The sequence below is a fragment of the Pseudorasbora parva genome, chromosome 23, assembly GCF_024679245.1.
Source record: "Pseudorasbora parva isolate DD20220531a chromosome 23, ASM2467924v1, whole genome shotgun sequence".
Taxonomy (NCBI): domain Eukaryota; kingdom Metazoa; phylum Chordata; class Actinopteri; order Cypriniformes; family Gobionidae; genus Pseudorasbora; species Pseudorasbora parva.
The window spans coordinates 9,294,832-9,307,507 of NC_090194.1; the positions used below are offsets into that span (position 1 = coordinate 9,294,832).

Sequence of the window (12,676 nt, forward strand, 5' to 3'; positions counted from 1 at the left end):
TAACTAATTATTGTGATATTACAATCAACGTCAACTGCTGTTTGAATAGCGATTGAGTGAAATTGGATATTTACAGTAAGGTCAGGAATGTGCATTAAAGGGATAGTTCACCCAAAAATGAAAATTAGCCCATAAGTTACTCACCCTCAAGTCATCCTAGGTGTATATGACATTCTTCATACAGACGAATACAATCAGAGTTATATATTTTTTTTAAAGTTATATTCTGTTTTGAAGTCCATAGAAGTGCATCTATTCATCATAAAATAACCCATACGGCTCCGGGGGGTTAATGAGGGCCTTCTGAAGTGAAGCGATGCATTTGTGTAGGAAAATATCCATATTTAAAACTGTAATCTCTAATTTCCACTAACTGCCGTATGTGCGATCACGAGAGACTGGCGTGATCATACTGGTAATCTTCATTCTGCGTTCACATAGAGCACACTATTGGTAATTTACCGGTAATGTTACAAATTCCCTTACTGGTAAATTGCCAGAATCAATTAGCCTTTTTTTGAAAAGTTCCTGTTCACATGATCTCTTACTGGTGATTTACCAGTAAAGACTGTATGTGTGAAAGGGGCTATCTACAGTACATTTAAAATCTAATAGTTTTAAATCTTAGGCCCTAAATTAACTTGTTATTCTAAATAGTGCCTCACAAAGAAGCTATTTAGGCTAAAATTATACAATTTCATATTAGCTAATTATTGAATGCATGTAGTTCAGTAAGGTGAGCGGAGGGAATGAAGAAGTAGGCAGATGCACTTTTTTAATTAGATATCTGCTTAATTTTTTGGTTTGGTCTTTCATTCATTTTACTTCAAGTTTTGTCTTGCTCGTTACCTTGAGTTGAACTTTTTAACACATTTAACTCTTCAGCTGAGCATGTTCTGGTGGCGTGACTCCATTTTGAAACCTCCCCCCGCCCCCCGTATGATATAAAGTATTTTGTTTTCAGCTTCAGTGTTGATGGTTGTGGCATTGTGGGTAGTTTCAGGTATCTCTCAGCAGTTGTTTGTTATTCATAAGCGCTCTTAGCAGAAAATATGCAAAATAAGAGACAGTTCTGAATAGCTGGAAGCACATCTCGAAAATACTCTGCATTAATGGTAGAAACCTGTCCAAAACTTAACATATTTCCTGTGAAGAGCGAGTAGGACGGACTCTTTGGAACAACAGCATGAACTGTCCATGGAGGACTTTGAGGAGCCTGTCTAACGCCTAAAACTGCTGCACACATTTGAATACATTAGGATTTATTATAATATATACTATAATTAATATTGTTTATTTATATTTGTAATATTTCTAAATAAATGTATCTGTCTAGACTTCCCATAGGCTAGCAGCTACACTGGAGATGTTGCTGCCATAATTTCTTATTTTATAATGATCATTACCAGACTCCTAGTTCAGCTGGATCTCACGAAAATGCATATATAGTACGAATGTGCAATGACGTGGAATGTGTACGCCAAAACTCATTTTGGCGTGCATAAGCTACGATATTTTTCACGTGCATATGAAATGCACTTTATGGCGTATTATACGTACGAACCCCCCTTCCCACCACCCCAATCCTACCCAAGAGTGTGTCATATACACGTCATAAAGTGCGTATCATATGCACGCGATAAACAGCGTATCATATGCACGCCAAAATGAGTTTTGGCGTATACATTCCACGACATTGCATACTCATACTATTTATATGCATTTACATGTGATCGGGTTGCCTAGTTAGACGTTTTTTTTCCTGAATAGTGACACCTCAGTTATCATCTTTTGCGTTCACACAGTTTTGGACCCTCTTGGGACTTCCTAAGTTGACACATTTCGTTAATCTTAATTGTTTGTTATCAACCATATGTGTAAAAATAGAGCCATATTTGCACCTCGGGTTTTGGAGCAGTTTCCCATGACTGATTTCCCATGGATCTTGACCCTTTCTCCTGATTATAGAGAGAAGAGTGATGAGGGATAGGTATGAGAAAATGAGGCAGGAGAAGATGGCAGAGATCAAGAAAGCAGAGAGAGAGAACTAGAGACAGGGGTTGGCAGGCCATGCTTCATGCAAAACACAGATGAATAATGTATCCTGCCTACCTAGAGTAATACAGATCCATTTCTCTGTCTTTTTCTTCCTCCACCTCTTATGCTGTGGATTTGTAGGAGACCTTAATCAGGTATCTAATGACCTACTCTACTGTCTCATATGACCCCTGAGGCAGGATGAGCCATGGGGTCATGCTTTGGCGAGCTGGCATGCTGCAACTATACCATCTGGACCCAGAAAGGCTTTTTGTACCATTATGATTTTTATTTTATTTATTTTTTGCAAGCAACAAATATATTGCTAATATTTAATTATATTGTATTATATTATAACATATTATATTTTCTTAAAATCAAATATAGCGGATTTCAAATTGTGTTACATAGCCGAGTGCAAACGATATGGGCCAATATTTGGCATTTTTTTAAAGGTGCTATATGTTAGAATGACAGATAGTGGTTGAAATGGGTACTGCAGTCTAAAATCAAAATATAGTTTGCAGAGGTGGTGTGCGAATATTCGAATAGTCGAATATTCGATCTGTAATTAACATTTCGAAAACTAAAAATACTATTCGAATTTTATTTTGTTAATTGGCTGGCAGTAAATGCAGTTGTAGCAGATATCAAGTGGTACCCTCAGGACAGAAGGACAGCCAAACATGGATGAGATGAAGGATTTATTAAATGTATTAAATGTACATTTATTACCTTTAAAGAAAAAGTAGGTTGGAGCAAAACTAGAAAACACACACACTGGAAGGGCCTACTGTCTCACTCCGCACTTCCCCGTCGTCTGCATTCACAGTCAGACTGAGCGCAAACGCTTAAAGGGGAAGCGATAACGCATCCTAAGGTGCGCCACTAATTAAGGCCCCACCTACAACAATTGGTAGGAACTCCCGACTGGAACCATTGAAAATTAAACATAAATAACAATGAAAGGGTAACATTAAGTTTTGATGAAGTTAACACATTTACAAAAATATTTCTTTCAACACAAATAAGGTAAGGTAAAATAAAATAATAAAAGTAGGATGACATAAAATAAAAAGTCACAAGCAACTGGCTACACAGTGAATCCATGAGAAATCCATCTAAATCTCGCAGTCATAACTCAATCCACTGGGTGGCGTTGTGGAGCAGGTTTATAAGTTAAGTGCATTTGATCACAATGTCGTCGTCTGGCTCGCAATGTTTGGAATTACTTCGATGAAAATTGAAAATGCTGTTACAAAATGGAGTTACTTTTGATGAAATCAATTACTGAAACTGAGTTATAATAATATCACCACCACAAACGAGAATCACATGAAATCCAAACACCAGTGGAATGAGCGATCACTGCTCAGGAGTGCAGGTAAGCTCATCTGTACACCGAGTGCGAGTGAGATAACTTATGATAGCAAAATGATCTCCAGACAAATGCTTCCTTTAAAGTTCTTTGAGGGTTTATGAACAGAAAACACAAAATTCTTCACTCAAACTTCACTTAACCGATATCTTTGTCTCCGCAACGCCTGTCAGTGGCGCATTTTCTCACCCGAGAATAATATCATAATCCAATAATATTATAGTTTCTCTCTACATGAAAATGTGAAACAATACAAAGTAAACACATCAGCCATATCAAACACACACACACACACAGACAGGTCGGTAGGCTATAGCCTATTGACGTGTGTGTGTGTGTGTGTGTGTGTGTGTGTATGTACGTCACGCTAACTGACGCGCTCTGACTGCGCTCGTGATCCTTGAGCTTATAATGCTTTTGTTCTTTAGGCATTTTTTTACACACTGTTTAATGTTTTAAAATCCTTAAGATATAACGTAAGCGTGTTGTGTACATTGCCTAATCATAAGCTTGTTCAGAAATGGTGACGACATGTTTAGAGAAAAAAAGAAAAACATCTCTTTCATTTTCTCAAAATACCTAATTTAAATAAACGAATATTCGATTTTTATGAGCCCAAATATTCGAATACAATATTTTGGGAAAATGCCCATCCCTAATAGTTTGCCCCGTCCCCCTATCAGACTCATCGCTCTCCAGGGTTGCCTGTTTGAGGACTCACAACAGGAACGTGTGCAAATGACAATGGAATGCGAGGATACTTACAAGCTATGCTTTTTTAGATTTTTTGATGGAGGCCAAAGCTTTTTAGGTCTGCTAGAATCTGTGACCCCTGACCCAGTTTGTTTTCTGGCTTCCTTGGCAGCATTGCGTTTTTTGCCAACTGGCAACCCGTGGTATTGAAATACTAGTGGGTAAACTGGCCGCGAGCGTTATTGCACAGACCAAGCATTGTTTAGCATTGTTAGCATTGTTTTTTTTAGAGAAACGAATATGTGAACTTAGCATCTTTCCTAAATATTATAACATTATTATGAATCAGTACCATCAACAACTCATATACAGCACCTTTAAATCTCAGCATAAGTTTTTCTGATACGAGTCAGAAGCTTTGGACATTTATTTGACAGTGCTGAGAACACCAGATCCTCTGCCATTGCACAATGGGTTATTTATAATGGAAAATGCTCTTATGATTATTAAAATATTCTTAACACTAAGAGTAAAATAATTTTTTTTAAGAACTGTTCACAGGAAAGTTATTTTGGGGAACCATTTATTTTTAAGAGTATGCACCCTATCCTGTGCGACGTAAGTGTTTTTTGCTAGTTTCGGCCCAGTGCGTTATTTTCATGTTCAGTCATGTTGTTTAAATAGCAAATGCACTCGCGCCATCTGTTCACCCATGGGCTGGTCTGAAAATGAGGTGTGGTCCGGCGCATTGTTGGTGCATTGCCATTTTAAAGAATTGAAAACAACTGCATCATTGACCAACAAAAACCTGGTCTAAAGTCAATAGCACAGTATTTTTTATTTATTTTTTGTTATTTAAAGGGCACGCTTGTGCCCATAGGCTGGATTCCTCTCTGGAGAAGTGTTCAGTCTTTCCGCTCACACATTCCTCCATGTAAATAGCGAATCCGCCATGGTGCGAGCGCAAATGGCTTTTAAAGGGAATTGGATGAGACTCTGCTTGTTTTATTGCATGTTATGCTCAAAACACACTTATGACTCATTAAGAGACTAGGTATAACCCTTTTGGACCATGCGCCTGGCGCGCTGACTGTTTTTTTTCCGTAGTTAAACTAGCAAAAGTGGATTTGGACATATCCTAAGTGCACCTGCGCCATGAGCTTCAGATCATTAAAATAGGGCCCTATGTCTTTGAAATATTGATATTATATAATTTGGTTTTATACCTGCCAGTATCTCTTGATGGCATCAGCTATGAATTGATTTTGGCCACCCAATCAAATATTGCAATTCTGTTTTACAAAAGTCCTTTTGAATTCAAGAGAGTCGATTTACACAATCCAGATGTTGCACTGAAACTGAACTGACTACACAACTTTTCAACATCTTTTCACATTTTATTGTACATTAACTAAATAATTTTTGCATCATCAGCATTACAGTGCTAAGCTACAGCATGGTGGTAATAATCATGACTGTGGAATATGCAAGTGTTTCTGTCTCTTGCATATAAACAAGTTAGGAAATTAAATAAATCCCAAATCGACACTTCTTCTGTGTGTGTGTGTGTGTGTGTGTGTGTGTGTGTGTGTGTGTGTGTGTGTGATGTGACTGCCAGAGGCACGGAAAAGAAATAAGCACCACAGCTGGCTGATGTGCTGTTCTGTCAGGGAGCCTGTGGAGAGGCCCTTAGCAGCTCTCTCTCTCTCTCTCTCTCTCTCTCTCTCTCTCTCTCTCTCTCTCTCTCTCTCTCTCTCTCTCTCTCTCTCTCTCTCTCTCTCTCTCTCTCTCTCTCTCTCTCTCTCTCCTCTCTCCTCTCTCCTCTCTCTCTCTCCTCTCTCTCTCTTTCTCTCACGCTCACTCTCTCTCTCTCTCTCTCTCTCTCACTCACTCTCTCTCTCTCACTCACTCACTCACTCACTCTCACTCTCTCTCACTCTCTCTCTCTCTCTCACTCACTCACTCACTCACTCACTCACTCACTCACTCACTCACTCACTCACTCACTCACTCACTCACTATTGCTTGTCCTCCTGGTTCTCTTATGAAAGCTACACCATATCTGGACAGGCCGTCAAATCAGGCTAATTGTGACACGCCACAATTAGCAGCGAACAGAAAAAGATGCTAGACTTGCAGAGTTGAATCAAACTAGATAGCCGTCGATCTCTATTTCTCTCATCAACCACCAATCTGTGCCGCACCGTATCCTAATCATGCGCTAAATCACATCTATTACATTTTAATCCATGACTTCTGTGTGTGTTTGGTTGCTATTTTCATCATTTCCCTTTTAGTTAGAACTTAAAAATGACTTCACACTCGAAAGTTGCCTGGTCAGGACATGCATTTCTCTTCCATCATGCCATTGTCCTTCTCCTTTACCCATTACATCACGTCCTGTCATTTTTCATCTCTCCTGACATCTCATTGTCTTGGAGCGTTATTGCTGGAGATGTTGACCTCTGATCACTTCTTCTCTTTAAATAAATACAGATTATTCATCTATCATGTCCTCTCCAGGGTTGTGTGTGTGTGTGTACAGTTTTTCATTAGCTCCCCTATGAGTCCCCTCCCTGCACAAGGTGATCTGTTATTGCCTGTCTAACCCTGGGGTGCCGTGATGGATGTCAGTTTGTGAATTATTTCTCACTGAGCTAAACCTTTATTCAGTCTTCTGCTCAGACCGTAGTGAGCGATGGCTCACAAGTGACCCTTACTTGTTGTCTTTAGATGTTTAGGAGACGTCTTTTGTATGTAGGGGTCCATTGTAGAGACTTGCTGGTTGGCTCTTTTGGTTTGGGATATAGCTAATGACTGGATACTTTAACTGGCCGAAATTTTGCTGGTCAAAAAAGGTCAATTTTCTGTTGTCAGTAGTGTGGCGATGTATCAAGCAAAGGGAAATTCTGTGTGTGTGTGTGTGTGTCAAGAAATTCTGTGTGTGTGTGTGTGTGTGTGTGTGTATGTGTGTGTGTATATATATATAAATTTCTTTAAAGGTGCACTATGTAGTATTTTTGCAGTAAAATATCCAAAAAACACTAGGTCACAGTGTTATATATTTTGTTCAGTTGAGTAAATGTTTCCAACTCTTTGTAAATTGTGAGAAAATTGCTATTTTATCTAAGGACCGGGGCGTGTCAGCATAGCGTTTGAGGGAGTCGCCTGTCAATTGCGTCATATCTGCGTTACCCTTGGTTTTATTCTGCAGAAGCGCTTTTCTCTTAGCAGTGTGAACATGTCACAGCAGCACCGAGCGAACGCACAGAGTAACGTCATAACATAATTGTAAACACTCTTAAATGTATCATATGATAAACAGAGCTGCTTTGCCTTATAATCATGACCGGAAAAAGCGGAAGTGCGGGTCGCCCGGCGACTGTGTCCCGTCCCGTCATAATAATAGTCCCAGTACTCGCGAGCCAAGTGTTTGTGTAACAATCGCTCCATCGGCCGTGCTCAGCTCCACAACACTCTGTCCTGCTCTGCTTTACACTACAGTAACGTTAATAACCGCATTCATGAACGTGATTTCTGCCCGAGTCCTATTTTCCACCAGCTGTGAGGTGAAGACCACATGTCCCAAGATACTGCGCTCACACTTTGTGTCATCAAACTACACCTTTGTTTAGAATAGGCGCCCTCTAGTGGACAGAAAGTTGCATAGTGCACCTTTAAGTTGAAACAACACATTTCTTATTCAATTGTGAATTCTAAGTTGTGACAAATTATCACAGAAGAGATTTTTTTTTTTTTTTTTTTTTTTTGGTAATTCCAGTTTGCCAGTTTGGAAAAACAGACAGCAGTCTACAACAAAGATATTAGTTTTATTCTGATTTCCTATAACACCTCCATAAAGAATTCCTACCACAAAAGTTGCTTATTGTCGTCTAATTGCCCTATGAAAATATTCGTAAATACATTCACGTATCTTGTGTTTCTGATGGCAAGAGTTTGCCTGCTCTTATTGTCTGTTTCAGACTGGTTCGGGATATGATTTAGTGTTAAATGATGCAAGTAACTTTCATCGGGTTCTGTACTTTTCACCAATGTTTAGATGTAAGTAGCTGTCTTCCTCTCTGCCTTTCTGGAGAAGCTCTTCCACAAACAAAACCACATGATGGGCTTCATGAAAACACAACTTAGCCAGAGGTTGCGCTGCATATAATCATTACCTGTCACTTTGACTGGCTGGGTTGTATATTTTCTGTCATGTTCTATTTTTAACTGTCAGTAAAACATTATAATGCTTGGTAGTTTTTTATGTGGCATTAATATTACAAGAACTTCTGTGGCAAGAGCTGTTTTACTCTTCCCAAGCGCTGAGGTTTTACGTGTCTTGGCTTTTTCTTCTATCTATTCATAGCTTCAAGTTGAGCGCTTTTGCTAAAGGTTGAATGCTCCATATGTTGCTGTGGTTGTGACTGTCTCTCACCTAGTTTGGTCTGTCTCTTCCAGGAGCCCAAGGCCAGGTCCCTCTCGTCCAGAACATGACTGTGACAGAAGGAGGGATAGCCAACTTGACCTGCCGTGTGGAACACAATGACAACACCTCCCTCCAGTGGTCAAACCCTGCACAGCAGACACTCTTCTTTGGAGACAAGAAAGGTGAGTGAGTGATTGCCACTAAACTCACAGGGATTCATATCTTTTTCTTGGGTGTTATCAGGTGGGCGAGGGACCTCAGCTGAATGAGATTTTTAATGGAGGAACTTTGCGCTCTTTTACTACTGTTTAGATTGCGATGACAGATTGCTGGCAGTGCTAAGATCTTGTATAAACTGTGTGAACCTAGTCTGCTCTGTTTTCAGCATTTTAAGGCATCATAGGTGCACAAAGTGTGTTCTAAAATTACTTTTAAAACACCTTTATATTAGGAATGCACCTATGATGCTTTTAAATGATATGCTACGCCCTAAGACACACTGTTTCGGCCTAACTATTTTAAGTCTATTAATTCCAAGATGGTGGACACGTTCTGAGAAAAGCTAATTCCAAGATGGCGGATGAACAAAGGGGGAAAAAATAAATCCTATATGGAAGCTCAATGAAAACATAAATCTATTATGGTGGATGAGTTCAGTAAACGTAAACGAAAATATAAATGGATAACTCCAAGGCGGCAGAAAAACTGAATAGTGGATATGGTGGAAAAAAATCAAAGATGGTGACCGACGCAAGAGAAAATGTATCTTGCGTCGGTCACCATCTTTGTTTTTTTTAACCAGTATTCATTCAATGCTGTAACTATCAATAGTCACAAATTATTTATGCTTATTAAAGTACTCTCTCTTGCTTCTTTTAAAATCAGTTTTGAATTGAATCCCGTTTATATGAGGAGCTTTATTCATACACTGTATGTGGTGTATGTGGTTTTAGATGAAAGTTTCAGGATCCCTTATTTTATGTACAAAGATTTACAGCTCTATCTCATTGTCTGAGTTAAAGGGTGAATACATCATCTGGATTTTCTTCCAGAATGGGCTGGATGTTGTAAAATGGTTTTGTGTTCATGTGTTGTATGATTGCTTGGCTATAAATTCTTGTTGAGAATCAATATTGGTCCCAGCAAAGCTTTATAAGACACACTTTTACCAGTAAATACGCTTAATCAAGAGCAGACGCAAAATCAACAACTCAGACAATCTCCCAGACTCCCACACATACAATCATGAGAGCACATGAACGCACATACACGGGAAAGTGGGACAGCGGGTTGATTAATGTTGTGGAATACTAACAGATTACATTTGATAAATGAGGTATGGGAGGTGAGCCATTTAAAGGACTCTCCACTGCAGCGTTAAAGATATCTACTGTTCCCAGATCAGATCAATACGGAGCAGGAGCGTTATCACAGGCTCGGCAAATGCCCCGTTCATTATGTCAGCAGAGCTTTTCTTGTGGAAGTAATCATGGGACGTATTCGATACACCCGGCGGATTGGATTTTATAATGATATTGTGGCGCTCCATATCTGAGAATTCCCCAGGTTGTTTGTACAGAGATAATAAATGTCCTTTGATTTATAAAAGATCTATGTGTCAAAGATAGCTTAGTGTTTCCTGGCCCACACAGACTCCAACGTGTATGGCGTGATCAAAGAATACATGGAAGTAGAATAACAATTAGCTTTGAATGGCTGATTTATGCATTCAGGTGGGGACTTTGTGTTCAGGGGCAAATTACTTCTATTTCTACATAGAGCCACATAGAGAGACATGAAATCCCAATGAGTAATAGAGAGTATGTGTTGACACCGCCGAATATATATATATATACAGGTCCTTCTCAAAAAATAAGCATATGTGATAAAGTTCATTATTTTCTATAATGTAATGATAAAAACTAAACTTTCATATATTTTAGATTCATTGCACACCAACTGAAATATTTCAGGTCTTTTATTGTTTAAATGCTGATGATTTTGGCATACAGCTCATGAAATAATATTTGCATATTTCATCCAACCAATAAAAGAAAAGTGTTTTTAATACAAAAAAGTCAACCTTCAAATAATTATGTTCAGTTATGCACTCAATACTTGGTCGGGAATCCTTTTGCAGAAATGACTGCTTCAATGCGGCGTGGCATGGAGGTGATCAGCCTGTGGCACTGCTGAGCTGTTATGGAGGCCCAGGATGCTTCGATAGCGGCCTTAAGCTCATCTAGAGTGTTGGGTGTCTCGTCTCTCAACTTTCACAATATCCCACAGATTCTCTATAGGGTTCAGGTCAGGAGAGTTGGCAGGCCAATTGAGCACTATGGTAATACCATGGTCAGTAAACCATTTACCAGTGGTTTTGGCACTGTGAGCAGGTGCCAGGTCGTGCTGAAAAACCAAATCTTCATCTCCATAAAGCTTTTCAGCAGATGGAAGCATGAAGTGCTCCAAAATCTCCTGATAGCTAGCTGCATTGACCCTGCCCTTGATAAAACACAGTGGACCAACACCAGCAGCTGACATGGCACCCCAGACCATCACTGACTGTGGGTTCTTGACACTGGACTTCAGGCATTTTGCCATTTCCTTCTCCAGACTCTGGCACCTTCATTTCCGAATGACATGCAAAATTTGAGCAACAGTCCAGTGCTGCTTCTCTGTAGCCCAGGTCAGGCGCTTCTGCCGCTGTTTCTGGTTCAAAAGTGGCTTGACCTGGGGAATGCGGCACCTGTAGCCCATTTCCTGCACACGCCTGTGCACGGTGGCTCTGGATGTTTCTACTCCAGACTCAGTCCACTGCTTCCGCAGGTCCCCCAATGTCTGGAATCGGTCCTTCTCCACAATCTTCCTCAGGGTCTGATCACCTCTGAGGTGACTTGATACAGCACTCTGGGAACAGCCTATTCGTTCAGAAATTTCTTTCTGTGTCTTACCCTCTCGCTTGAGGGTGTCAATGATGGCCTTCTGGACAGCAGTCAGGTCGGCAGTCTTACCCACAAGGGGGTAATCTAGCGCTCGGAAAGCGTTCCACCCCTAGGGGCTGCCATTGCTAACCAAGCCATCACCTGCTGTTAGCATCCCATTGACTCCCATTCATTTTTGAGTCACTTTGACAGTGAATAACTTTACATCTGAGACATTTAAAGACTCCATTTGTCCATTGTTTATTTCTAAAGAAACACGACAATGCATAAAAGGCTCCATTACCTTGTATCTTACACTATCGCCCCGCAGAAGCTGTTTTTGTAAAAATAGGCTAACGATTGCGTCATAACCAACGCGAGACTCTGTCGCACAGTTGAGAAATTACCGTATAGACCTGAGGAGACGCTCGCAGGCAATCTTTTAATGTCTATGAGACAGTCGGAGGGACGTGGAGACATAAAGTCTGATAAAGTCAAGGGGGAAGAATGGGGAGAAGCCCATAGTGAGCCAAAAGCAACGGGAGAAAATATTTAAACAACGTGATTCAGCTTTCACTTTCCACAACTACTAGAAGACCTACAGCTGTCAGACAGGAGGCTCACGTCACATCTCCGTCGTCAAGCTCAGTCTGAGCCTGCGCAGTTCGCTCAGCCATCAGGAAGTGAGTGCCCCTAGGTTGACTTCATTTTTTCGCCGTTGACATCAATGGGATCGCGATCCATTTCTTTTACTGTCTATGCTTACCTATGATTGCGGTTTTGAGTAATGAACCAGGCTGGGAGTTTTTGAAAGCCTCAGGAATCTTTTGCAGGTGTTTAGAGTTAATTAGTTGATTCAGATGATTAGGTTAATAGCTCGTTTAGAGAATCTTTCATGATATGCTAATTTTTTTAGATATGAATTTTGGGTTTTCATGAGCTGTATGGCAAAATCATCAGTATTAAAACAATAAAAGACCTGAAATATTTCAGTTGGTGTGCAATGAATCTAAAATATATGAAAGTTACATTTTTATCATTACATTATGGAAAATAATAAACTTTTATCACATGCAAATTTTTCGAGAAGGACTTGTATATATATATATAATCACATCATCCAGCTATGTTTATTAAAACATCCAATTATGCAGAAAATAAGAAAGTTTTAGTATTTAAGTATTTATGATTTTACCCCAAAATTCAACAAAATGATAA

General features: G+C 39.7%; 1 protein-coding gene across 7 annotated transcripts in view; it reads left to right on the forward strand.

Annotated features, from left to right (window-relative positions):
- The window catches only part of cadm2a (cell adhesion molecule 2a), a 604,121-nt gene that overhangs the window by 475,475 nt on the left and 115,970 nt on the right, over window positions 1-12,676 (forward strand). For all 7 annotated transcript variants that reach the window (XM_067434027.1, XM_067434028.1, XM_067434029.1 and 4 more), the window contains one exon: window positions 8,570-8,719. In XM_067434027.1, the coding sequence (XP_067290128.1) occupies window positions 8,570-8,719 (150 nt within the window). The remainder of the gene's footprint in view (window positions 1-8,569; window positions 8,720-12,676) is intronic.